Below are 24,576 nucleotides of genomic sequence, written 5' to 3'. Positions count from 1 at the left end.
CTCTCCGCCGGCGCCGCCGCTTCCGCCCGCGCCGCCCCGCCGGAAGCGCCCGCCGCGCCTTCACCCGCGGGGCGGGGCCTCGGCTGCGGGCGGGCTTCGGATTGGACAGTGCCTCTCCCCGCCCCGCCCCCGCCGGCAGCGACAGCCAATGAGCGCCGCCGCTTCCAGGCGTCGCGCCGTCACCATGGAAACGGGGTGTACCGGCCGTACCATTGTGCCGGCGGAGAGGGGAGCGTGTCCCCTCCCCCCGGGAGAAGTGGGTGAGCCCAGGGCGCCGTGTCCCCTCAGCGCCCGACTGAGGTGGCCGCGGTCCCTCGCAGCCCGGGGGCTGAGCCCGTGTCCTCTCGATACCCCGCGGAGTGGTCCCTTCCCCCAGTAAAACATCCCAGGATGAGCTACATAACCTGTAGATGTCCCGGAATGAATCCCATACAACCTCCAAGGCACCGCAGAATGAGCCCTATACCACTCCAGACATCCCAGGATGAGCCACATCCCCCCCACTAAGATGTTCCAGGATAAGTCCCAGACCCTGACGATGTCACAGGATGAACCCCACACATTCACCAAGACATCCCAGGATGAGACCCACACCCCTCAAAACATCTCAGGATAAGTCCTATACCACCAAAACCATCCCAGGATATGCCTCATACCCTGGAGGTGGACCAGGATAAGCCCTATAAACCCCCAGAACATCCCAGGATGAGCCCTATACCCTGAAGATGCCCCAGGATAAACCCCACACAACCTCCAAGACATCCCAGGATGAGCCCTATAACCCCCAGAAAATCTCAGGATGAGCCTCAAACTCCCCCCAAGACATTGCAGGATAAGCCACATACCTTGAAGATATCTCAGGATTAACCCTATACAATCTCCAATACACCCCAAGATGACTGCCATACCCCTCAAGACTTCTCAGGATAAATCCTATACCACCTAAAACATCCCAGAATAAGCCTCATACCCTAGAGATGCCCCAGGATGAACCCCATACACCCACCAAGACCTCCCATGATGAGCCCTATAACCCCAAGACACCCCAGAAGGAGCCTCATAACCTGAAAAGGCCCCAGGATGAGCCCTATAATGCCCCTAACCATCTAAGGGTAAGCCCTATACCCTTGAGACACCCCAAGATTTCCTCCATACTACCACAAAACATCCCAGGATGAGCCCCATACGCACCCCCCAAGACATCCCAGGATAAGCTCTATACCCTCCAAGATATCCTAGGAGGAGACACACCTTGAGGGTGTTCCAGGATGAACCCCATACAACACCCAAGACATTCCCTGGATGAGCTCCATCCACCCCAAAACATCCCACACCCCATGACAGTGACACCCCACCCACGGTCATGGGTCACCACCATCCTGTGGGGCCAATGACCCTCTCAGGGGCGCACCAGGAGGAGCTGGGCTGGGCAGCAGGACAGCTAGAGCCAGGTGAGACACTTCCATAAGCTCTGGATCAAGGGAGAACATCCAGCTGCAGGTGAATGATCTGGGGGGGGTCCCTGACCTGCAAGACACCACTCAGCTGGATTCATTCCTGGCTGCTGGCCGTGGAGAGGGTCTGTGTCTCCAGCTGGGAAGCACCAGGTGCTGCGGGCCCCTTGGCTGTGGGAGAGTAACAAAGAGATGGGTTTTCATTCTTTTCCCTCAGCTGTCTCCTGTAATGAAGCCACAAAATCCAGCAGAGATCTCCACCTTCCACGCTAGAGAACTTGGTCTAGTACATGGCTGCAGCCAGGTCACATTTTCATCCTTCAGCCACTCTGGCTCCCAGGCAAGGAGCAAACAGAAAACAGAACACGGCTTATCCTTATCTGAAGGACTTGCCGGTATCCTCCCCAATTCCTGCTATCAATGAGCAGCTGCTACTTCCCTCCTGCCTGAAATTCTCCCTGGGATTTGTAACAGCAAGGTTTGTTCTTTCACTGGCAGGTGAGAGCCCACGCTGGAATCCTCCCAGATCACCTCAGTGGGTTTGGAACTAGGGGTTCACCCCATGGAGAGGCTGCCAGTGTCACTCTTTTGAAGAGGATGGCTAGCAATGAACACAACTATCCCAGAAAACTCCCTCAGGATAAAGCATGAGGAGCACACACATCCTTTAAGATGAGCAGGAGAGGCAGCAGGAGGAGATACAGCTGCCAGAAGGAGCAGGAGGTCCTGCCAGCTGGACTTTGCACTCTGAAGCAGAGGAAACTGAGCTGCCTTGACAGGCAGTGGAGATAAATCCCACCCCATCCCTCATCACAGCCTTACTCTCTGTAAATTCTCCCTTTGGCCCCTGAAGGATGCCCTTTTAAAGGAATTTCATCCACTCAGGCTTGGAGCTTGGGCAGTCTGAGGATGAGACACCTTTCTGCTGCAAACCCCTTTTGAATGAACACCAGGCTTTGGGTGTCAGGTTTAGACCTCTGGCTGGGTGGAGGTGGCCCGGTCCCAGCTGTTCCACGGGAGTAGGGGAAATCCCACCACAAAACCGGGCAGGAGCTACAAAGATTCCCACAGTGGGAGCAGACATTGCACCCACTCAGCCTCAGATACAAAAGTGAAGATCAGTTTGGGGTAGTCAGAATTGCTCAGAAAGATGGCTCAAGGTACTTCATTGTGAGCATAGCTGGACAACTTCAGACTGAATAGCCTTTGGGAGCTCATCAGAGACAGGAGGTGCTTTATTACCCTCCCACATATGTTTAAGACCCCCCCCCACCCCACCCTGCCACTATATCCTTCCCATGTGCTGCCAGATGCCTGTACAAATCTTTACTGCCCTATCAGGACAAGCTCTGACTTATCTTCCCCACCACACCCCTTCTTTTCCAGCCCATTCCCCTCCCTGGCTGCTCAGGCGTGTGGGAGCTCTGATCCCCTTTCCAAGCACTCCTTTCTTTCCTCCTCGATGCTCTGAGCATCCCTCCCCTTCTTCTCCTTGCTCTTTACCAGATCCCCATCCCAGGCCAGGGGTCTCCATGCTCGTGTGACCACTGTGCATCCAACCATAAGCTACCCCCAGGAGCGAGAGTAGCTCATTAATCAGCTTTTTATTTTACTTCAAATGCTGTACAGAATGTGCTGTAGACAAAATCCCCCACCCCACCCAGGTGCTCCCAGCGCCCCTGTGCCCCGCCTCGCCCCCGCCGTGACCCAGCACCCACCACTGCCGGGGGCGAGGCCAAAATAAGTTACACCCACCCACCCCCGTGCTCCCGGGCACCGGGACAGGGCGGCACCAGCCCCGCCGCTGCCCGTGTCACCCAGAGTGCCCCGCACCAGGGTAAGCGTTCACTTCCAAAGCCACGGCATCAGGCCCTGCCCGTTCCCGGCACCGCCGGCTGCGGACCCCATCCCCAGCTCCCAGGGCTCAGCATAACACGTCAGCCTCCGTGGGCAGTGGGGAGCACCTGCAGGGAAAGGATGAGGTTGGAGCATCAAGTTGCTGACCTGTCCCAAAGAACTGGGAGCAAAGGCACCAGGAGCAGCTCAGCTCAGTAGAGGTCTGGAGATAATTCCAAGGCGGGATGGAAGCAGTAAGCCCCCAGTGCTGTCTACTCCTCGCCTGAGGGATCCCCAGGAGAGGCAGGGAGCCATTCCAGGCAGTACTTACTCCCCCATCTTGGCTGCCAGGTGGTGGACAGTCTGCTTGTCCAGGTAGCGACAGAAGAGCAAGACAAGGTTGCTGGGCAAGAAGAGAGGCTCTGCCAGCGAGGCCGTAGGCAGCCGCGACAGCTCCCGAGACACCAGGTACACCGTGTCCATCCTGAGGGCACCAACACAGGGGGTGAGCACCCCATGGAACGGTGACAAACCCCCGAGGCTCACACAGTCCCTCACCATGCCTCGAAGTCCCCTCTGCACGGCTTCAGTGGTGCACGTAAGGACAGCAGCCTCTCTCCATGGCTCAGCAGGGAGTAGAGCAAGGAGATGCCAAACTGCAGGAAAGCACCAGGAGTGTCACAGCCAGCAGCAGTGGCACCCCCAGGGACACAGTGAGGCTCAGGGCCACATACCTGGTTCTTCAAGGCCATGGTGAGGGGAAGCTCTGAAAACTCAGGTAGAGGCCGGGTCAGCTCCTGCAGGAGCTCGATGAGTTTGCTGAAGGTCATCCCACCCACCACCTCATTCAACGGGCTGTAGAGCAGGGAGAGAGACTGGGCAGGGCAGAGGGGAGAGCAGGAATCTCAGATCCTGTGACCTGTCACAGGTACAGCTCCCAGCACTTGGTGGGGAGGGGCAGTGCCACCAGGACTGCTGGCGACCTTCTCCTCCCCAAGGATAGGAAGAGGCTCCTGTCTCACGCTAACCCCACAAGACAGGATCCCCCTCATTGCTCAGGGTGCCCCCTGCCCCAGCAAGAACAGAGGAGGAGGGAGACAGCCTGGGCCATCCCTGCCCTGGCTGGAGGTACTTGCCTCATCCAGCATGTCCTTCTTCATGAGGAAGGGCAGGTGGTGGGTGATGGTCATCAGGATCTTCTCCCTTTGCTCTTGGGTCAGGTGGGGCAGCAGCCGGGCCACAAGCTTCTTGCCCTTGCGCACACACAGCAGTTGCAGGAATTCATCTTCTGTCTCCCTGAGAACAAAGGCTCCATTGGCACAGATCCCAAGGGACCTGGAGCATCTCTGTCCATCCAAAAGGACCAGCATCGGCTCCACTGGAGGACAAGGTTCACAGGCAGGGTCAGCATAGGCTGCAGTGACACATGGAGGGAAGGACCCAACCCTCCCATGACCCAGACCTGCTAATCAACGAGCATCTCAGATCCACGAGGACCAGAACATGCTGCCTGCTCCCCTCTCCCCACGGCACAGACTCACTCTTCACTGCTGCAAGCCCTGATTTTCAAAACTTGGTAGATACTGTCCACTTTTTGGCTCTTCTGCTCCTGCCTGGGGGGCTGTTGCTCCCCCAGGGCCAGGGACATTTTCTGTTGCACCTCCTCCACTTCCATCAGCTGCAGGAAGAGCTGGAGAAACAGTACAGGGTAAGGAGGAAGCTTGGAGCATCTTCTACCCACTGGCTATCCAGCACCCTGCCTAGGTAGATGTCCCCTTAGAGAAATCCCTGGATGAAAACAGAACACCTGGGCCATCCTGCCCAGCCCCAAATCACCACCCACTCACCTTCTCGATCCTGTGCAGCGCCCGCAGCCGGTAGGTCCCTGCAGCCTTTGGGAGGGGAGAAGGGAAGGCACAAGGGTTACAGCCATCCCCAGACACTGCCACCAGCCCAGTGCTGGGCCAGCTGCTACCTGGGGATCGGAGGTGGCTTCAGGACACAGAGCAGTCCCATGGGGAAATCACGGCTAGCTACAATTAGCCAGAGCCCGATCCCACCCCTTGGCTGGGCACAAGCTGCTGCTGCTGAGGTGGCACCTCCTCCAACTGTGTGCCCCATCCCACTGCTCAGGACAGCTCCTAAAGCAGCACTCCTGGCAACTCAGGGCCCCAACCAGCCCAGCTTCTCTTCACCTACCTCCTCCTCCATGAGGGCATGGTGCACAGCATCGATGGCCCGGCGAGGGCTGTAGCAGGTAGACACTGTGACCTGGCCCAGCGAGCCAGCGATGCGCACCACTGCAGGAGAGGGGGAACATGGTGACACCACGTGCCAGAACTCCTTGCCCAGTCCCTCACCACCTGCCCCAGCCCCTCACCAGAGTCATAGGTCTCCACTTTTTGGATGAACGGCGTGACCAGCTTGGGGGGCTTGTTGCGCCTGCCTAGCAGCTCCTCCTCCGCCTGTTTGCGCTCCAACCGGTGGTAGTAGGTCTGTAACAACAGGCAAAGCCAGGAGTTCCCTCCACCAGTCCTGGAGAGTTTCTCTGGCTCCCAAAGCCCCACCCTGAGGAGAACAAGCTGCAGGTGCTGCCAGCAGGAGCCCACCTGGTAGTAATAGTCATCATCCATGTTCTCACTCTGTAGCTGCATCATCTCCACCTTGATGACCCAGTCCTTCTCCTTGGAAGTCATCAGCCCAGCATAAGGGTCCACTTTACGAGACCACAGCTTCTTGGGGGAGACACTGGCACAGGAGAAGACCTCAGCCCACTGGGACCACCCAGAGCCCCCCTGCATCCCACAGCACCCCACAGACCCCCATACCTCTGTGCCTGCCTGCCCTGCTGCTGCATTAGGATGCGCTGGTGCTGGGGGTGCAGCTGGGTCATGTGGCTGGGTGGGCTGCAGGGGACACCAGACAGGGGTCAAGGAGGGTTTTGGAACACCCCCAGAATGAGGTGGCCCCCAGCTGCTTTGTAGGGCCCCTCCAGTCCCACCCCAACACCCCACTCCTGCTACCTGAGGTTCAGCTGGCCCATGGCTGAGGGGCTGAAGAAGAGAGCAGGGTCCAAAGAGGAAGACACGGACCCAAAGTGCATGCCCAGGGGCCGCGGTGGGCTGCCCACGGTGGGGGACCCAGGCTGGAAAGGGGTCGGAGGTGCATACCCTGCAGTCTGAGAGCAAGAGAGGAGATCAAGGGTCTGAGCCTTCCCATCTGAGCATCCCAGAGGGGTCAGCCAGCTCTGTGCTGGCCTCTGGCTTCCATCCCTCAGGCAAAGTGCTACCCCCAGATACTGCCACTCTCCCTATCCCCTGCCACTCCAGGGCCACCTCAATGGCTCAAAGCCCACCACATTACCTGGTTGGGAGTGAAGAGTGGAGGGGGTCTGCAAGCTGGCAGGAAGGGCCGAGGAGAGCATGGGGAGCGAGGAGACATCAGGGGTGCCTGCTACAGAACAGGAGACAGGAGGTGTCACTGGGACAAGCCTGTCCTCGAGGCTGCACCTCCAGGGAGGGGAGGCAGAGAAAGAAGGGATGCAAGAGCCCCCCCCCAACCTGTTACCTGCTGGAGAAAGCACCGGGGGAAAGGCTTGGGGGACATCAGTCTTAAGTCAGGGTGCTTAAGCCGGGGAGAGCCCCCATAGCCCCTCTGCACAGGAGAGCCAAGGAAGTCAAGGGCCATATTGGTGGATGGTGGGGGTCTCTCCATGACCTGGAGGACGGCTTTATCCTACGGGGAGGAGGCAGCAGCAGGTGGGAACGGGGCACAGCTGGGAACAGTTTAGTTCCCTCAGTAACAGGCAGTTCACCAAAACCTTTGGTCATTGCTCAACCAGGACCATGCACCAGCTGAGCTCCCACTCTGGTAGTGTGGAGCAGCTGGGATGCATGGCAACACCCAGTCACCCCAAACTCAACAACTTTGCCTTCAAACCCAGGCTCTGCTTTGGGTGGGCACCCATGACACATCTGTGCACCTTCAGAGCCATTTGGAGATGCCCCAGTTGTCCCAAATTCCTGTGTGACCCTTGTCCTAGAGTAGTGGGAATCCCTTGGCCGCTCCCTGAAGGCCTGGCTGGGGGTACCCACCTCCAGCATGAAGTGACGTGGGATACTGCCAGGGCAGGAGCCCCATGCCGTGGGATCCATCGCCAGCTGGAAAACAGGGAGATGGTTGGCATGAGGCAAGTGAACAGGGGGAGAGGGCAGGGGACACCACAGGGGCCACTCAGCCTTATCACCAAATGGGAGGGGACATTTTTACCGTGTCCTTCTTGCTAAACTCTCCCCAGCAAGTACCAATCCTGCTGTCCAGCACTGCCGAGTCCTGGCTCTGCAAGGAAAGGGGAGTTAAAGATCTACCTCCCTCCCCCAGTGCCCTCTGTGGGGCAGAACCCACAGGTGTGGGGATGGAGGGGGAGCAGCAGGACCCCCCTCTCTGCTCACACATCACCTCCAGTGTGGGTTTGCTCCGCACAGCTCTCATCACTGCTGGGTCTCCCAGCTCGTTGGGCTCCTCAAAGCACTCCTGCTCTTCCTCCTGTTCCTCAGTCCCCAGCTCCTCTACCTCTTCCTCCAACTGAGAGTTAACCTGCTCCACCTCTGGCTCTATCCCACCTTCCTCCTGGGGCTCTCCCAGCTCCTCTAGTTGCTCAGCTGTTCTTCCAGTCGCCTCTGCCAATGCTTTGGCCACCTCAGGGCTTATCTCCGGTGGCACCAGGAGTTTTGGGACATCCTCCTCTGTAGAGTCTCGGTCTTGGAGGGGGGAAGGAGAGTACAGCAGGGTGAGTGAATGCTTGGGCAGTGCCCACCAGGGTGTCTGCTCCCCCCACTGGGTGCTGGCAGGTCTCTCCAACACCGGGGCTCCCCTGAGGTCTTACCTAACCCAAAAGTCATCTCGTTGTATAGGTCGAGCTCCTCATCCTCATCTTCCAGCAGAATCGCATCTTCCACCAGCAGGAAGTCCTCAAGAATCTGGATTTGGAAGCAGCAGAATCCTCGCTAAGGGAGAGGTAACCCTAACACGCTCCCAAAGTGGGGGGCATCCAACCTCTTCCGCAGTCTACTGGTGGTGCCAGGCAGCCCACAGGGCTCACAGATGGAAAAAGTAAAATTGGGAGCCAGCGGCACTGCTAGCGAGGGCAGGACCCGCAGGCTCAGCCCGCGGAAGCTGCGGCACCAGCGAATGCCGGCACGGAACGGCACCAGCGCGGCTGGGCTGACACACCATGAGGCTTCGGAGTGAACACCCGCTACGAGGGCACGAGCGGCACGCGAGCACAAGGCGGGGAAGAGTATCCCACCAGCACCTCCAGGGCAGCGTCTGCTCCGGGACCGACCGTTCCGGGGAGCGCCAGCTCCGGAGAACGAGCACCGCGGAGGGAGCGGGACGCCAGGAGGCGGCAGCGGGCAGGGTGTAGCGGAGCAGGGCAGGCACTCACTATGCGCTCGCCGCCCTCCGCCATCCCGCGGTGCCGCCTCCGCCTCCTCCCGCTCACCCACCCTCCGTCCGTCCCGGGTCCCTCTACGGGGCCACGCTGCCCCCGCCGCCCCTTTTACGGGCCGCCCCCGCCGCCCCGGCATGCGCCTGCCGTACAGCATGGCGGCTCCCAGCGGCGCCCTGCGCCTGCGCACTCGGCTCGCCGTGCCCCCGCGCTCGGACCCCCCGCAGCCAGGGAGTGAGGATGAGGAGGGTCAGTGACCCCACCCGCGGCTCTCGGAGCACAGAGCACCCCAGCCCGGCTCTCCCCACTGCTCGGGTCGCTCCTTGACTGCCATGGTGTTCTCAGAGCTGATATCCTTCTGAGGAGTTATGGAAAAGTGGTGGGATGTGGTCTGTCGGGATGGAATATTCTCGTAGATGACATCGGGCACAGGTGGCAACACTAACGCGGTAAATTTCTACATCTCACAAAGCATAGTGGGCTGCCCTTATCCCCTTGAATACCAGGAGCACCTTGGTCATGTCACCTACTCCCAAATAATTCTCCCAGTATTCTGTTAATAAAAGCAGAAATATCCCAAAAGTGGAAGATTTGGCTACTCTAACCAATTCATTGTGGCTTTTTAAAAACATCCTTTGGAAGAGTTGTGCTTCTCTTTACAGGGAAATTCTGACAGGTGGTGGGTTACAGCAGAGTCATTGCCAGGGATTCACATCCCAAAGGGCACGGAAAGGATCCATGTCCTGCCATCCTCTCCCCAAGCCGAGGGCAGAGTCCACTTGGGCAGAGCCAGATTCGCCCGTGGGTCAGCTGGACCGGGGTGGTGACTCCCGATGTGGTGACCCTGTAGCAACTCCGCCACCGATGGAGCACTCAGGGATTATTTCTGCCAGAGCCCTGAGATCCCTGATAAGGCTCTGGCCACAGCTGCATCTGTTTATCTCACCCTGGAAAAACACTGCGTGTTTTCAGCTGCGTGCCCGGCACCACTCTCTGGGCAGCCAGCAAACCCAGCAGGAGCTGGGCCAGTGGGAACTGATAACAGTGTTTTCAGGGTTTTCCTTTGTTTGGCCTCTCCTGATTTACCTGCTGCCTTTGGGATGTTCTCCGTACATGCTTTGTTAACTTAATTTGTGTTTTAACGAGTTGTATTAAGAAAGCAGGTCCTAAAGGGACTCAGTGTTTTTGTACTTACACCGTGCTGCTGTTTTCTCCCCACTAGTAGTGACTTTCCTTTCTTTTCCCTTTATTTTCCTTCCAAGCAGCATTACTGGGACATTCAGGGGCGTTCCCAGCCTAGCTGGGTTTTGGTGCTCACAGTTCTTCTGGAGGAGGCACCAGAAAACCTGGCTTTTTGGTGTTGGAATTCTCATGTTTTATGTCAGGGAGTCTGTGCTATGCTCGAACAACAGTCAATTTTTCAGCCCACAGCTACTGGAATGAGACGTTCCACACAGGTTTTGAAAGAGGTTCATAAAGGAAGGTGGACAGCTTGCTCCACCATAGGCTGTTAGTGTAATACTGCCCCTGGATGCAAAACCTTCAGCAAGAGGTGGCTTTTACCCCCATTTAGGTTGGAAAAGCTCTTTGTGACCATCAAGTCCAATCATTCCTCCGGCACTGCCAAGGCCACCACTAACCCATATCCCCAAGTTCCACATCCACATGGCTTTTAAATCCCTTTAGGGATGGGGACTCCACCACTGCCCTGGCAGCCTGTGGCAAGGCTGGACAGCCCTTTCAGAGAAGAAATTTTCCCTAAGATCCAACTTAAACCTCCCCTGGTGCTACTTGAAGCTGTTTTCTCTTGTCCTGTCCTTTGTTCCCTGGGAGCAGAGCCCAACCCCACCTGGCTGCACCCTCCTGTCAGGGAGTTACAGAGAAAGAAGGTTCCCCCGAGCCTCCTTTTCTCCAAATCGAGTGCCCCCCAGCTCCCTCAGCTGCTCCTGGCGCTCCAGCCCCTTCCCTAGCTCCGTTCCCATCCCTGGACATGCTCCAGCCCCTCACAGTGTCCTTCTTGTGGTGGAGGGTGCGGCCGCAGCAGTGCCCAGCACAGGGGACGGGCGCTGGTCCAAACCAGGTGCCGTTGCCACCTGGGCTGACGTCCAGCCGCTGTTGCCCGACGCGCCGCGGTCTCTACCCCGGTCTCTCCCCTCACTCAGCGGAAAACCGAAAGCGAAAGCATCGCTCTGGCTCGCACAACCCCGGAGCTCCCGTTCTGCCCTGAGACTGATGATGCGGCTGACGCTCCGCGCCGCGATTGGGGGTGGCTCCGGAGGGTATAAAAGGCAGAGCGCGGGCAGGGGTGGGACATTCCGGGAAACGGCGGCACTGCGAGCAGCGAGGATGGCGCGGGGGGTGCTGGCGCTCGGCCTGCTGGCGCTGCTGGCGCTGCTCGGCCTGGGGGCGGCCGCTGGTGAGTGCCTGGGGTGGCGCGGAGGGTTCTGACGGGGTTAAGGGCTGCGGGCTTCCGGCGGGTCCGGGTCACTGTGCCCGGGGGGGTGGGCGAGCGTTGGCATCGAGGCGATGCCCACCGCAGCCCCGTTTCTCACGCGCCCTCTCCCCTCTCTCCAGAGGCGCCGAAGGTCGAAGTCTACGCCCGTTCCCGTGCCGAGGAGGGAAAGCAGAACACCCTGCACTGCTTCGTCACGGGCTTTCACCCACCCAAGATTGACATCCAGCTCCTGAAGAACGGGGAGCCCATTTCCGGCGTCATGTACGGGGACTTGTCCTTCAACGAGAAGTGGCAGTTCCAGCGCCTGGTCTATGTGCCCTTCACCCCCACAAGGGGTGACACCTTCGCTTGCAGGGTGGAGCATTCCACTATGACGGGGCCACGGATTTACCGATGGGGTACGCTGTGCCTTCCTCCTGCATGCTGGAGCTCGTTCCTTTATATCCATGCTGTCTCTGTTCCTTCTCCTGGGAAGCAGGATGTTGTAACGGAGTGGGGTTTGAAGGTCTTGTGTTAGAGATGGAAAATTAATTTGGTTTTAGCTGAAAAGTCTGTTATATGTACCTATGAAGGATTCAGGGGGGACACGCGTTGGTGTTAATTCATAGGGATTTGGTGATGCCATGTCGTGCGATCTCTGCCTTGGTGAACTTACCTAGAAGGTGATGGGTCATGCAGTGAATTTTGGCTTTATGTTGTGTGAATATAAAGAAGGATGCAGCCGTCGGGGCTGATGGTGGTGACCCAGCCTCAGCTACCACTGAGGGCAGCTCTCTGGTTACCGCACTGGGGCTGTTTCTGGGGGGGAACCTTGTGGGGACAGGGGAGAGGGGGTGCCCTCTGCCCCCAGGTCTAACGCTCTGCCCTTTTTTCCTGCAGAACCAGACTTCTGAGCCGTGTCTGGGATAATCCGTGGTGCTGTGTGCCATGCTGGTAAGGGAAACATAGACCCATTTCTGTAGGGGGGGAGGGTTTGAAAAGCTGGGGAACAGAAGCAACCACACCCAAAAAGTAGATCGTATTAGTGCTGATTTGGGCCACAGAACTCTCCCCACACACTTTCTGCCCACTGTTTTGGTCTGGTTTTGGCCGTCCCTTGCCTACAAGAGTCATTTGCTCCAAAAAAAGGAGAACTTTGCAGAAAACCTTCCGTGCATGTCGTTTCTGTGTCAGCTAGATACTGCAGAGAGTTGTCGCAGGTCCCCTAAAGCCTCCTCAGGCCTTGCAGTGCTGTTTCCTGTCAGGGGAGGAGGAGGAAGTTGCTGTACCAGAGATCCCCGTGCCTCAGGCTGGGTGCCAGGCTGGTTAACCCTGTGGCAGGGCGGCTCCATGAGGCACAAACCAGAAACATTTCGGGGTTAATTCAGTGGTGTCTGGGAGTCTGAGGGCGCCAAGTTCTTCAAACTGTCTGCATGTAACTGATCTGGAGTTAGCAACAGGGAAATTCTAGCTTAACACGTGATAGGGAAAAGAAACTCTGTGGCCTAGCTGATGTCACCCTGGTTGAAACATCTTAGTTACATGCCCTGTTAGAGGATAATGATTAACTGTGCCTGGGACAAACCTTGACAGGACCTTATGTGAAATGCCCCAGTTCCTGCAGAGCTCTAAGAAGTTGTATACAGTCACTCACCTGGTTTGTCACTCATCTTTGGGCAGTGGGGTTGTGAACCTGGCCCCAAGGCAGGGTTTGGAATGTGCTGTGCCCATGCAGCACCATGGCTTCAGTTGGTGGGACGTCGTCACCTGTGGTGAGGGATGCCAAGTCTGGCTGCAGGTGGGATGTGGGTGACTTCACTGTGGTCTGGGAACAAGGATTTACTGAGCTGGCATGGAAAGAGTTGAGAGCAGGACAAGGTCCCTGGGGTGGAGAACAAGGATCCTCTTGACTTGTTGAACTCTGAACTCCACCAAGGAGGAGACAAAAAAGAGTTTCTGCAGGATTTTTACCTGAATCTCACTGGAAGGTGGTTCTGCAGGGGTGCTGCAGTCAGAATGCTCTGAGGAAACTGGTTTTTAGTCCTAAAATAATTACAGTTGAAGGTGTCACTAGGGTGACTGATGTCAATCCACTCTCTCCATGCAGGTCTGAGAAAATCTGCTTGCAAGTCAAAGTCTTCTCAAGCTTCTGTCCATTCTTCATCATATCCACAAGAATGATCAACTTCCATTCAGAAATTCACTAATAAGCCTTGTTAAATCTCACTTAGCCACAGCGTCAAGGGAGCTCTGCAGGCTTTTTGAGCATGTAGCTATAAATGCCCACATTACTGCTTAAAAAACAATGGTAGCTCTTCACTGCTCCAAATTTTGCAGGATGTTTATACTTTAATAAACTGCTAGTCCTTAACATGTTTCTTCAGAGTAATTTGACAGGCCAAGCTGATTTTACAGGCTCTGATGGGTTGTGCGCAGATACGTAGCCTTGGGGGCATGATGGTCAGTTGTGCTTTTTTATCCCACTGAGAAGATGCAAGAGCGCTTTTCCATCAATAAAAAGAAAATTAAAGACTTTTTGCTGATGTGGTATCTGCCTGGCTGGAGGCTCCTGTGTGGCTCTGAAGGGAAGGCACAAGGTTTAAAAAAGGGATCAAGAACCTTGGGGGCACAGAAGGAGTGATGGCGGGGAATGGTGCCCACTCCAAGGGGGAGAGCTCCAGCTGATGCATCTTGGAGTGTGTAGTGTAAAGCTGAGCCTGGGGGAAGCAGATGTGTGTGTTGGTGAGTATCAGTTCTGTTTTTCTCTCTGTGCCTGACCCCATGGAGAAGCGCAGTTGGAGCCAGTCCTCTGTTGTACCATGGGGGATTGATGACACTACCTAAACCCAATACTACTCCCATCAGCTCACTCTTATTTTATGAAGAAATCAGAATGATCACTTGCAGAATACTGGATCAAAATGGATTTAACCAGGCTCACATGTATGGGATCAAGGGTTCCTGGTGACTCAGGGGATCCCATGTCTCTTCTAGGGTATATTCAGATGTTTGAGGGATATTATCTTGTTCCATAGCTATTTTCATTATAACCAGTTTTTTTTTGTTAGGGATTAGGAAAATCCAGGCTGTTGCAGTTCCAACACCCATGTGGGAGGTTGCTGAGGGGCAGGGCCCCATTATGGGGATCCCTTTGGGTTCATCAGAGGGGTGTTCAAGGCAGGACAGGTGGCAGGGTGGTTGTGCACAGTGCCCATCACTCAGCATGGAACAGCAGGACACACCACACAGCTCTGCCTGCAGCACCAGATGCACTCTGGGGACTGGGCAGCCCCAGCAGTGGTCCCTGTGTGGGAGAAGGTGGCCTGGGAGAGGGGAGAAGGTTTCAGCTTCTCTCCCAGAGACCCCAGTGGAGCAGCACCACCTGCTGTGTGAGCCCAAGGAGCTGTGGACCATGTCCTGGCCTCCTCCTGTGGATCATGAAGGGCCACCAAAGTGCTCTCCACCACCTCAGCTCCACCTTTCCTATCCTCATGAGCACCAGAGTAATGGCTGGGTCACCACTCCACCAGGAGAGCTTCATCCTGATTAGGTCAGGGGTTGAGTCGACTGCAGAAACTGAAGATTCTGTGGAGGATATGTGAAACGACCCTGTCTCCAAAGGACACATCATCATCTTCCCACACTGGGGAAGTCTGCTCTGATTGCATCTGTGGGATTTTTCTGTTCTTAAATATTTTGATAGTTTACTCAAAAATCCCCTGTCTGTGGGAGAACAACACATGGCCACACCAGAGGCTGATTTTCTTTAACAGCTGGATTTCAGGACCATGTCCAGAAATCCCTTCTCTGTTTTATCCAGCATCCTTGGGGTTCTGAGGTACCCGGGATGTTGCTGTGCTGCTGCTGCTGGAGACAGTTCCCAGGGGATGGGGTATCCTGAGGGATATCTTGGGAAGCTTGAAGTATGGAACAAGCCTCATTTATGAACATTTATGAAACACAAGCAGTTTTTCTGCAAGCAGTTTCCTGAGTCAGCCAAATGCAAGGGTTTTTTTGAGAAAAACTTCTAGGAGAACAAGGATTGAGTCCAACTCCTAACCCTGCAAAGGACACCCCAAACCCCCACTCTGTGCCTCAGAGCGTTGGCCAAGTGCCCTTTGAGCTCTCTCAGGCTTGGGGCTGCCCTGGGGAACATGTTCCAGTGCCCGGCCACACTGGGGGGGACAGAACCTTTCTCTAACATCCAGCCTAAAGCTCCTCGACACAGCTCCAGCCGTTCTCGCTCTCGCCGGGTTTTCCCACCACCGCTTCCCCTCAGGGCGGTTCCCGCCTCCCCCAGCCCCTCACGGCCGTTCCCGCCATCGTCTCCCCTCAGGGCGGTTCCCGCCTCCCCCAGCCCCTCACGGCCGTTCCCGCCGCCATGTTCCGCGGACACCGCGCTTGGTTCTCGCAGAGCGTCAGCCCGGGCCCGCGGGGTCTCTGGGGTGAGGGGGCCCGGCGACGGCGAAGTCCAGGGGAGCCCCGGGGCACCGAGCTGTCAGGAATCCGCGGGGAATTGAGGGGGGCACAGCCATGTGGCCACTCAGGGGGAATTAGGAGGGGAGCACAGCCCCATCGTTCCTCAGCAGGGCACAGCAGTGAGGGCACAGTCTTGTCACCCCTTCATGGGTCTGAGACCCACACAATAGGGCAGAGCATGGGTTTGGCCAGTCCAAGGTGCCCCCACACTGAGGAAAAGCCCGGAACAGCCCTCAGGGGAGCGGTGGGAGTCCCACAGCCATGGGGAGCTATCACAGCTTTCACTTCAGGGCCCATCCCTGCGGCCTCACCACCAGCTGTCCCCGTCCCAGGCCACCCCGAGGTGGGAAGCCCCTGGATGCCCACCCTCACCTCACCCCATGTCCCCTGCAGCGGACGGTGGCGGGACGATCACCCACTGGCTGGATGCTGACTACCTCTTCAGCAGCGATGCCGCCCACCCCGACACCCGCAGGTGGGTAAAGGAGGCTTTAATGTCTTTAGTGGAAAGTATTTCATGGATACTGACATCCCGTAGAAGTCAAGGGGGTGTTTTTAAAATCATGGCATGGATCTGCCAGGATCTTCTTGCCCAGTGGGGTTGGGGAAACTCACACCCACACTAAGCTGTAGATAGACAGAATAGAGAAAAACTCTCCCTGTGTTGAGAAGGGATTTGCTGTGATACAAATTAAATTAATTGTGCTGGTTTCTTGCTGGCTGTGAATTACCTGCTGGAAAATCAGCATCTAAAACAATCCACAAGGAAAGAACCTGGTGCTAAAAATCCAATGTGAATTAATGCTAAAAGGAAGCACTGGGATAAAAATGGGTGGAAAAGGGGTGAAATGCTTAATATAAAAAATTAGAGGGCTACAGAACATTTGTACAAATATAAGAAAGTCTTCAGGATCTTCCTCACTTCCTCAATATCAGTGAATATTGTATCTATTCATTATTTAGTCATGTAAGTATATTTATGGGAAAGGAAGCTGCAATGTTTCTTTTAGGCTTTGCTAGGCTGGACTAAACAGTTTCTTTTTAACACACCAGTGCTTAAAACTGGCTTAGAATTTTGGAATCTTTCAGTCACCACCTCCAGCTAAGGGAGGGGAATTCCAGGAAACACACAATAACAACTTTCCTTTCACAACAACATCCTGCCGGATTGGGCTGTTCCCCCAGGGGAATTCTGGATAATTTTTAATATATATTCAATGTATATAGTTAGATAGTTTCTTGTGAAAATATGTAATCATTATATGCATCCTTAAACCCAGCAAACAATATTTAATTCCCCTCTAAGGAGAACACCCTCCACTTCCGCTTCCTTGTTCAGCTGTGTGAGCAGGGAGCAGCGTGGTGAAGGGTAATTAAAGAAAAATCCTGGCTTTGCCCTCCCCGAAGAAGCAGTTTCGCCTCAAGAGCAGAGTGGGACCGTGTAATCCCTAAAAGTACGTTTACCCTTGTCCTTCCTCCAGGCTGCCCCTGGGAGGTGCCGGCAGCAGGGACTGTGACGGGGTGTGACTGGTAGAGTCTCACAGTTAGAAAATCACAGAAAATTAGGTGCTTTTGGCAAAAATATCAGAGCAGGTTTAATGACAACACCCCTCTAAACGTTTTGGTTTATGGTTTGCTTCCAGGCTCTCTGGAAACCAGCTCTCTTTCTCTCTTCCAGCATACACGAGAGCCTCAGTTACTTGGAGGGCAGAGCCACGGTCTTTCACTCCCGTTACCTCTCGCTGTGGGCGAGCACCAGCGCGGGAGAGAAGCCCTCGGTGGTTCTGGGCCACTTCGTCCTGCCCCCTGCCTGCCTGCAAGAAGGTCAGGCAAAAAAATCGTCCGGGGATTTTTTCCCAGGGAAATCCCCCAGGAGTGCAGGCTTGGTGCAAACCAGAACCGGCAGTTACTTGTCTGCAGGGAGGGACTTTTCCTTCTGCCTGGGAGTGGCTCTTGTGGGAGTGTGATCCATCTACTATCACAGAACATATCGCCTTGAACATTCCCAGGGATGGGGCAGCCACAGCTGCTCTGGGAAACCTACACCAGGGCCTCCCCACCCTCACAGGGAAGAATCTCTTCCCAATATCCCATCCATCCCTGTCCTCTGGCGGTTTGAAGCCTTTGCCCCTTGTCCTGTCCCTCCAGCCCTTGTCCCCAGTCCCTCTCCAGCTCTCCTGGAGCCCCTTTAGGCCCTGCAAGGGGCTCTGAGGTCTCCCTGGAGCCTTCACTTCTCCAGCTGAACCTCCCCAGCTCTCCCAGCCTGGCTCCAGAGCAGAAGGGCTCCAGCCTTCGGAGCATCTCTATGGCCTTCTCTGGACTGTCTCCAGCAGTTCCCTGTCCTTCTGATATTGGGGACCCCAGAGCTGGAGGAGCACTGCTGTTCCTGAGCAGGCCTGAGGGGCAGAATCCTCCCCTCCCCTGCTGCCCACACTGTGGGATGAGCCCAGGACACGTGGCCAGGTCATATTCATGGGTTTCTCATCCACCAGCATCCCCAAGTCCTTCTCCTCAGAGCTGCTTTCAATCCATTCTTTCCCCCCTGAATTTGTGCTTGGGATTGCCCTGGCCCAGGGGCAGGACCTTGCATTGGGGCTTGCCTCCAGAGGCAGGGCATTGCACTGGCAGTGACTGCCACAGTGCTGTTCTTTGATGCTCTCACAGTCACTGGTTTTGTTGTTCTTGGCAGAAATCAGAAGGAAAATTGGCCAGTTTATTTGGGAGAAGGCAGATGCCCTTGAAGAACAGGTAAGATGAAAAATTTGTACTACACGTGTGTGTGCTGAAGGACGAGCTTGCACTGAGCAGGGAGCTTTCACAGGAATTCAGGGAAAAAAGAGCATGTATCACCTTTGGGAAAAGGGGCCAGCAACTCAGGAAGTGTTTAAGGATGTCCTTAGGTGATGCAGAAAGAAGAAAATTAGAGAGGTGAAAGCTCTCTAAAATTTAATCTGGCCACCTCTGTAAAGGATAATGTGTTTATAAATATTAACAAAAGGAGGGCCAAAGAAAACCTCCATTCTTTATTGGAGTGTCCATCACCAAAGACAAGGAAAAGGCTGAGGTACTTAACACGTTCTTTGCCTCAGTCTTCAACACTGATTATATCAGGACAAACGGCCCCCTGAGCTGGTAGACAGGGACGGGGAGCAGAATGGACCCCCAGAAATCCAGGAGGAGGCAGAATGGACCCCCAGAAATCCAGGAGGAGGCAGTCAGTGACCTGCTGTGCCACTTAAATGCTCACAAGTCCATGGGCCTGGATGGGAACCATCCCAGGGTGATGAGGGAGCTGGAGGAAGAGCCTGCCAAGCCACGCTCCATCATTTATCCTTAGTCCTGGCTTACTGGGGAGGTCCCAGATGATGAGGTATCAATGTGACACCCACCCACAAGAAGGGCTGGAAGGAGGATCTGGGGAACTACAGGCCTGTCAGTGTGACCTGTGTGCCAGGGAAGGTTATGGAGCAGATCACCTTGAGTGCCATCACACGGCACATATGGGAAAACCAAGGGATCAGACCCAGGCAGCATGAATTTAGGAGAGGCAGGTCCTGCCTGACCAACCTGATCTCCTTTCATGACGAGGGGACCTGCCAGGTGGATGAAGGAAAGGCTGTGGATGTGCCTACCTGGACGTCAGCAAAGTCGTTGACACCATTTCCCACGGCATCTCCTGGAAAACTGCAGCCCACAGCTTGGACAGCTGTGTCTGGTCACCAGTGGTATCCCCCAGGGATCATTGGACCCAGTCCTGTTCAGTGGCTTTACTGATGATCTGAATGAGGGGATTGAGTCCACCATTATCAGATACACAGATGACACCAAGCTGAGTGCGAGTGTGGATCTACTGGAGGCTAGGAAGGCTCTGCTGAGGGACCCGGACAGGCTGGATCGATGGCCAAGGTCATTTGTATGAGGGTCAACAAGGCCAAGCGCTGGGTCCTGCACTTGGCCACGATAACCCCTGCAGAGCTGAGTGGCTGGAAAGTGGCACAGCAAGAAAGGCCCTGGGAGTGCTGATCAACAGCAGCTGAACATGAGCCCAGGTGGCCAAGAGTGCCGATGGCACCTGGCCTGTGTCAGGAGTAGTGTGTCCAGCAGAACCAGGAAGTGATTTTTCCCCTGTACTGGGCACTGCTGAGGCCCCAGTTCAAGTGCTTTGTCCAGTTCTGAACCCCTTGATTCAATTCAGGAAGGACATTTTGGTGCTGGAGCAGGTCCAGAGAAGGGAACAGAGCTGGGGAAGGGGTGGAGCAGCAGGAGTAGCTGAGGGAGCTGGGATGGCTCAGCCTGGAAAAAAGGAGGCTTAGAGGGGACCTTCTGACTCTGCACAACTCCCTGACAGGAGGATGGAGCTAAGTGGGGGTCAGGCACTGCTTCCAGGGAATAAGGGACAGGATGAGAGGACACTGCACCAGGAGAGGTTTAGGTTGCAGGACGGAATTTCTTCACAGAAGGGGAGATTAGGCACTGGAATGGGCTGCCCAGGAATGGGGTGGAGTCCCCCAACCCTGAAGGTATTTAAGGAATGATGGGACATGGCACTCTGTGCTCTGCTCTGGTTGACAAGGTGGTGATTGGTCACTGGGTGGACTCGATGGTCTTTTCCAACCTAAATGATTCCGATTCCTTGGGATTGCTGTGCTGGGTGTCCCTCCCAGCATGACATCCCAAAGGGGACAGCACTGGAAGGACTGTCTCCCTCGCCCAGATGTATCCAGTCTCCCAGCAGTGTGCTGTTCAGGGATTCCAACTGCCAGAGGCTGAGCTCAGCCCTTTGCTGTTTTCCTTCTCCATGTCACTGCCCACTCTCCTCTCAAAGCAACTTCCCAGCACTTCTGAAGCAGGAATGGCCTTAGATTAAAAATTTAACTCTGAATTACACTTGACAATCATGAGCCCTAAAAATTCCGTGCACTCGGAGCGTGTCCCAGGTGCTCTGCAGTGACTCAGGGCACACCTGTAACATCCTTGTGCTGACAGTCACAGCCAAATGAAAATCCAACAGAGGAACCAGAAGCGGCAAGAAATGCCTGCGAGGAAGAACCAGAGGAGGAAGTGCTAGACCTGGACGAGAGGTATTTTCCTACCTTGGGTGGTGGGATTTGGATGCACCCCCGATTCCAAGCAATCCTAACACACAGGAACTAACACAGATTTTTTTCCCTCCTGATACAGCAGTGAAGAAACAGGCTCTGAAGCACTTGCCCAGGGAGAATTTCCATACCGTGCCCTCCAGGAATACCCAATAAATAACATGGTGACAGGTAAATACCCCTGGAAAGGGCTGTGGATGGGGCAGGTGGAGCAGGGACTCAGTGAGCCCATTCTCCCTCTGCAGGCTATCCCTCTGCACGGGACATGAAGAAATATGAGGGGGAACTCCACGACTTCATCCCCGGCACCTCAGGCTACGCAGTGTACTGGGTTCAAAGCAAATGTAGCATTTACTGCGAGAAGACCAAAATGAAGAGGAAATTGTAAGGAACAGGTGGCTGGAGCAGCAACAACTTCAGTGTGAGAGCTGCTAGATGATTTATACATTATCCAACTGCAGCTCAGTGTTCAGTGTGTTATTTCATTACTGGCTAGTTATTGCAGTATTTGCTTCTTTAAGTAACTATTTAAACCCAATGTCACAACAAACAGAAACATGGACATTTCTCCCCAAAAACCCAGTATTTTCTTTTTAGTCTGAGGGGGGCAGTTTAAGCTGTGTTTATATAGTTTAAGCAAGTTTTCCTTGGAGGGACACACATAGGTCTCCTTACTTTCATATAATCAAGGAATTTTAAGACTTTTCCCTTTCATTTAAGCACTTGAAAGTGATCAAGAGGGTTATAAAAAGCAACTTTTATTGTGGCACAGCCTGACCCCCATGCTGTCCACTTGGAAGAAGCACAGGCAAACCCAGGACAGGCTCCCACAAGCTCCAAGGAGCCACCATGGTTGTCCTCTCCCACTGCCTCAAAGGCAGGAGAGCCTCTAAAATAACAGCTTTGGCCCTCACACCCCAAACTGCCACAAAAGAACCCAAAGAGATGCTGGTACACATGAAGGTGTTGAGTCTTCTGCATGCTCCAATGCAGCACTCCGAGAACCCACCCTCCCTCACCCCTTGGGTGTCCAAAGACCAGGCAGGCTGAGATGGTTTCCTCACGTTTATTGGAAAAGCGACACACAGGGACAGACTCAGAGCGCTCCTCGGGGCGTCTTGAAGTTCATTCCCACTGTGGGCTGTGTCACCTGCAGGTTGGACAGGCTGCCAAAGTCCTGGAAAACAGCGTGGGAACAACGGGATCAGTCACAGCACCCTGCCCACTGACAGTGGGGGCAAGTTCCTCTGGGAAGGTGTGGGAAGTGGGAAGGTGCTGTGGCAGCACAAAAGGTGGACGCAGTTCTCCTAAGAAGGGGAGGCCACCCTGCTCTGGAGGTTGACTCCTTGGTGAGGGAATCATCAGAATAGAGGGCAAGGAGCACAGCCACCGTGCTAGTGGCAAAGCCCCTGTGCCTCTGCCCTCCCAAAAGCCATATGGAAATGAATCCTCCCACAGCACCCAGGGCGGAGGGACCCCCTCCACACCATCCAGCCGCTCAGGGCAGCAGGAGCTGTGCCGGGGATACGGCGGCAGCTGGCAGGGAACAGCTGCGGCCACTCACCAGGAGCTTCAGCATTTCCTTGGTGTCCGGGTCCACTTCAATGATCTCCTGGTCAAGGGCAGAGACCTGGGGACGGAGGGGAGAGGAAAGGTATGACTGATAAAGCCCCACAGCTGTCAGGGTGTCCCCACAGCCACTCCGGTCTCATCCCACCACTGTGGGGAACAGTTCCAGCAGCAGAGCCGGGAGCATCCTGATGGAACACTGTGAGAGACCACTGGCAATAGAGGGAAGAGCCTGTTTTATGGCAATCTTTGGAAACTGAGGCCCAACCTGCTCCAGGCCAAGGCTGCTGAGGGGCTGGCGTGGGGCCCTCAACTGCACCAGTCCTGGCAGTCATCAGTGACACTCATAGCTGCCTTGAGACACAAATCCACCAGCAAAGGCTGTCCCACCTCCAGGACCTGTGCTTTCCTGCTCCCAGAGAAACTTCCTCCAGCCCTCTCCAGACCCCAAACCTCCACAGGTTTCCTTCCCCAAGAGCTACCTAACATCAGGATTTTTCTAAGAAACCACAAACAGTACAGGTCTGCGTGCTCACAGTCACTCCTTCCCTGCAATCACACCCGGAACCAGCACCGAAACCAGCAGCTCTGCCAGGAGCTGATGGGGAAGATCTGGGAAAGGGGCAACATGTGCTGTGCCTGACAGCTACAGGATTCAGGAGCAACGGGATCATATTCCTGGAACGAGGGAAGCACTCCTGGAGCACCTCACCCAGGTGACAGGTGAGATCTTGATCCCATCCAAACAGAGGCAATGGGGTTTCACCAAAACCCTCTCTCTAGGGACACTGGCTGCAAGGCAGGTTTTCAGCCACTCTGAAATATCCTCCTGCCTCACATCAAATTATTTTTTCCCCCCATTTTAAGTTAGGAAAATCAAACCACGAGAAGCCAGCTGCCCTTCCTGTCCCAGGTAGCAGTTTTGGAGGCATCCACCTCAGCCCCCTTGATCCAAACCCTCCTCAGCTCCTCCTGGCTGAGGGGCTGAGGGTTTATTTTAAAAAAATTGGGACCAATTATGGAGATATGGTGAGGCAGGACGGAGCGATGGGGAAGCTGGAGCCTCACCTCTGGGACATAATTGTCCCTCCTCTCCCTCTCCTCTTCCTGCAGTTTGATGGAGATGCCGCGGACGGGGCCCCTCTGGATTCGCTTCATCAAGTGGGTGACGTACCTGCAGGGACACGGGGGTGTCCAGAGCTTTCCCAGGGCTCACGTCACCCTTCCCCACACCCCACATCCTGGAACTGCAGCACGATGAGGACAGCTGCCACCACCTACCCCGGCTGTGTCCCACCACTGACACCAGCATCATCCCACCACCTCCAGGGAACATCAGAGACAAAATGTCCGACAGCAACAGGGTCTGGGGGGGACACAGACCCCTCCAAACACGGGAAAACTCTCGCACTCCTCTTCCTGCACTATCAATGACCCGGCCACGGGCGGGACCGTGATCACTTTCGAATGCAGGGCCCAGCAGGAACCCCCACGCCGCGCCCGAACCCCCCAGGACCTTCCAATGCCCAAACACCTCGGGACACCCCCAGCTGCCCAGAGCTCACCCGGGCCCCCACGGTGCCCAAACGCCCCGCGACCCTCCGGTGTCCAAAGCCCATCCAGGACCCTCCAGTGCCCAAAGCGCAGCCAGGACCCCCTCTCGTGCCCGAACCCCCCGGGGCCCTCAGTCCCTCACCCCGCGATCTTGTTGCGCAGCTTCTTGCTGGGGATGATGGCGATCTCCTCGCACACGCGCTTGTTGGTGTGGAAGTCATTCCCCAGGCGCGTGTAGTATTTCTCGATGATCACCCGCGCCGCTTTCTTCACCGTCTTCGTCCGGACGCGTCCCTACGCGGGGGCGGGCGGGAGAGCCGCCGGTCAGGCTCCGCCGAGCCCAGGCCCCACGCCCCGGTCCCGCCTTCCCCCAGCCATCCCTGCCCCCACCGCCCCCCCCAGCCGCCGGCCCCGCTCCCCCCCGGTCCCCACCGCCGCTCCCCGCCGCGGGGGCGCGGGCCCGCCCGCGGATGGCGGCGGATGGCGGGACCCGGACCCACCATGTCGGCGGCGGCCGCGGAAAGAGAGCGGAAGGTGGCGGGAGGCGGCGGAAGCCCGCGACGCCCACCGCGCCCCCTGGCGGCTCGGAGGGTTCAGCGGCGCTCGGTGGGTGGGGCCGAGCGGGGGCGGGGCTCGGGCGCTCCCGGGGCCGCATCCCGAGCGCTCCGCAGTGCCCGGGCCGGGCCGGGCCGGGCCGGGAGC

General features: G+C 55.9%; 4 protein-coding genes and 1 non-coding gene across 5 annotated transcripts; 2 read left to right on the top strand and 3 right to left on the bottom strand.

Annotated features, from left to right (window-relative positions):
* Nucleotides 1-3,147: 3,147 nt before the first annotated feature.
* PATL2 (PAT1 homolog 2) lies at nt 3,148-8,911 on the bottom strand. Its single transcript, XM_042022774.1, is given in 20 exon segments — nt 3,148-3,418; nt 3,622-3,774; nt 3,849-3,946; nt 4,025-4,165; nt 4,427-4,586; nt 4,832-4,980; nt 5,138-5,182; nt 5,490-5,590; nt 5,671-5,785; nt 5,900-6,038; nt 6,119-6,196; nt 6,314-6,468; nt 6,654-6,743; nt 6,858-7,025; nt 7,385-7,450; nt 7,560-7,628; nt 7,749-8,050; nt 8,176-8,269; nt 8,737-8,808; nt 8,810-8,911. Coding segments are annotated over 20 exon segments (2,322 nt in total). The 5' UTR covers nt 8,897-8,911; the 3' UTR covers nt 3,148-3,378.
* Nucleotides 8,912-11,038: 2,127 nt separating this feature from the next.
* Nucleotides 11,039-13,708, top strand: B2M (beta-2-microglobulin). The gene is made up of 4 exons (XM_042022771.1): nt 11,039-11,155; nt 11,314-11,592; nt 12,074-12,127; nt 13,281-13,708. The coding sequence occupies exons 1-3, from the start codon at nt 11,086-11,088 to the stop codon at nt 12,085-12,087; spliced, it is 363 nt and encodes a 120-aa protein (XP_041878705.1). The 5' UTR covers nt 11,039-11,085; the 3' UTR covers nt 12,088-12,127; nt 13,281-13,708.
* Nucleotides 13,709-15,494: 1,786 nt separating this feature from the next.
* TERB2 (telomere repeat binding bouquet formation protein 2) lies at nt 15,495-21,211 on the top strand. Its single transcript, XM_042022770.1, has 7 exons — nt 15,495-15,618; nt 16,046-16,127; nt 17,331-17,476; nt 18,342-18,400; nt 20,639-20,733; nt 20,834-20,922; nt 20,997-21,211. The coding sequence occupies exons 1-7, from the start codon at nt 15,555-15,557 to the stop codon at nt 21,137-21,139; spliced, it is 678 nt and encodes a 225-aa protein (XP_041878704.1). The 5' UTR covers nt 15,495-15,554; the 3' UTR covers nt 21,140-21,211.
* A 592-nt stretch (nt 21,212-21,803) lies between these two features.
* On the bottom strand, nt 21,804-24,458 carry RPS17 (ribosomal protein S17). The gene is made up of 5 exons (XM_042022772.1): nt 24,375-24,458; nt 24,017-24,168; nt 23,389-23,494; nt 22,316-22,381; nt 21,804-21,928 (listed from the first exon to the last, which is right to left on the bottom strand). The coding sequence occupies exons 1-5, from the start codon at nt 24,375-24,377 to the stop codon at nt 21,848-21,850; spliced, it is 408 nt and encodes a 135-aa protein (XP_041878706.1). The 5' UTR covers nt 24,378-24,458; the 3' UTR covers nt 21,804-21,847.
* LOC121662033 lies at nt 23,668-23,795 on the bottom strand. Its single transcript, XR_006015160.1, has one exon. It is a non-coding gene; the product is annotated as a small nucleolar RNA SNORA71 (small nucleolar RNA).
* Nucleotides 24,459-24,576: the final 118 nt, after the last annotated feature.

Source organism: Corvus kubaryi, unplaced genomic scaffold, assembly GCF_017639235.1.
Source record: "Corvus kubaryi isolate FWS band 111438036 unplaced genomic scaffold, C.kubaryi_AGA036_p1.0 37220, whole genome shotgun sequence".
NCBI lineage: Eukaryota > Metazoa > Chordata > Aves > Passeriformes > Corvidae > Corvus > Corvus kubaryi.
Note: the sequence above shows the minus strand (reverse complement) of the source record. Positions and strands in the feature narration are given on the sequence as shown.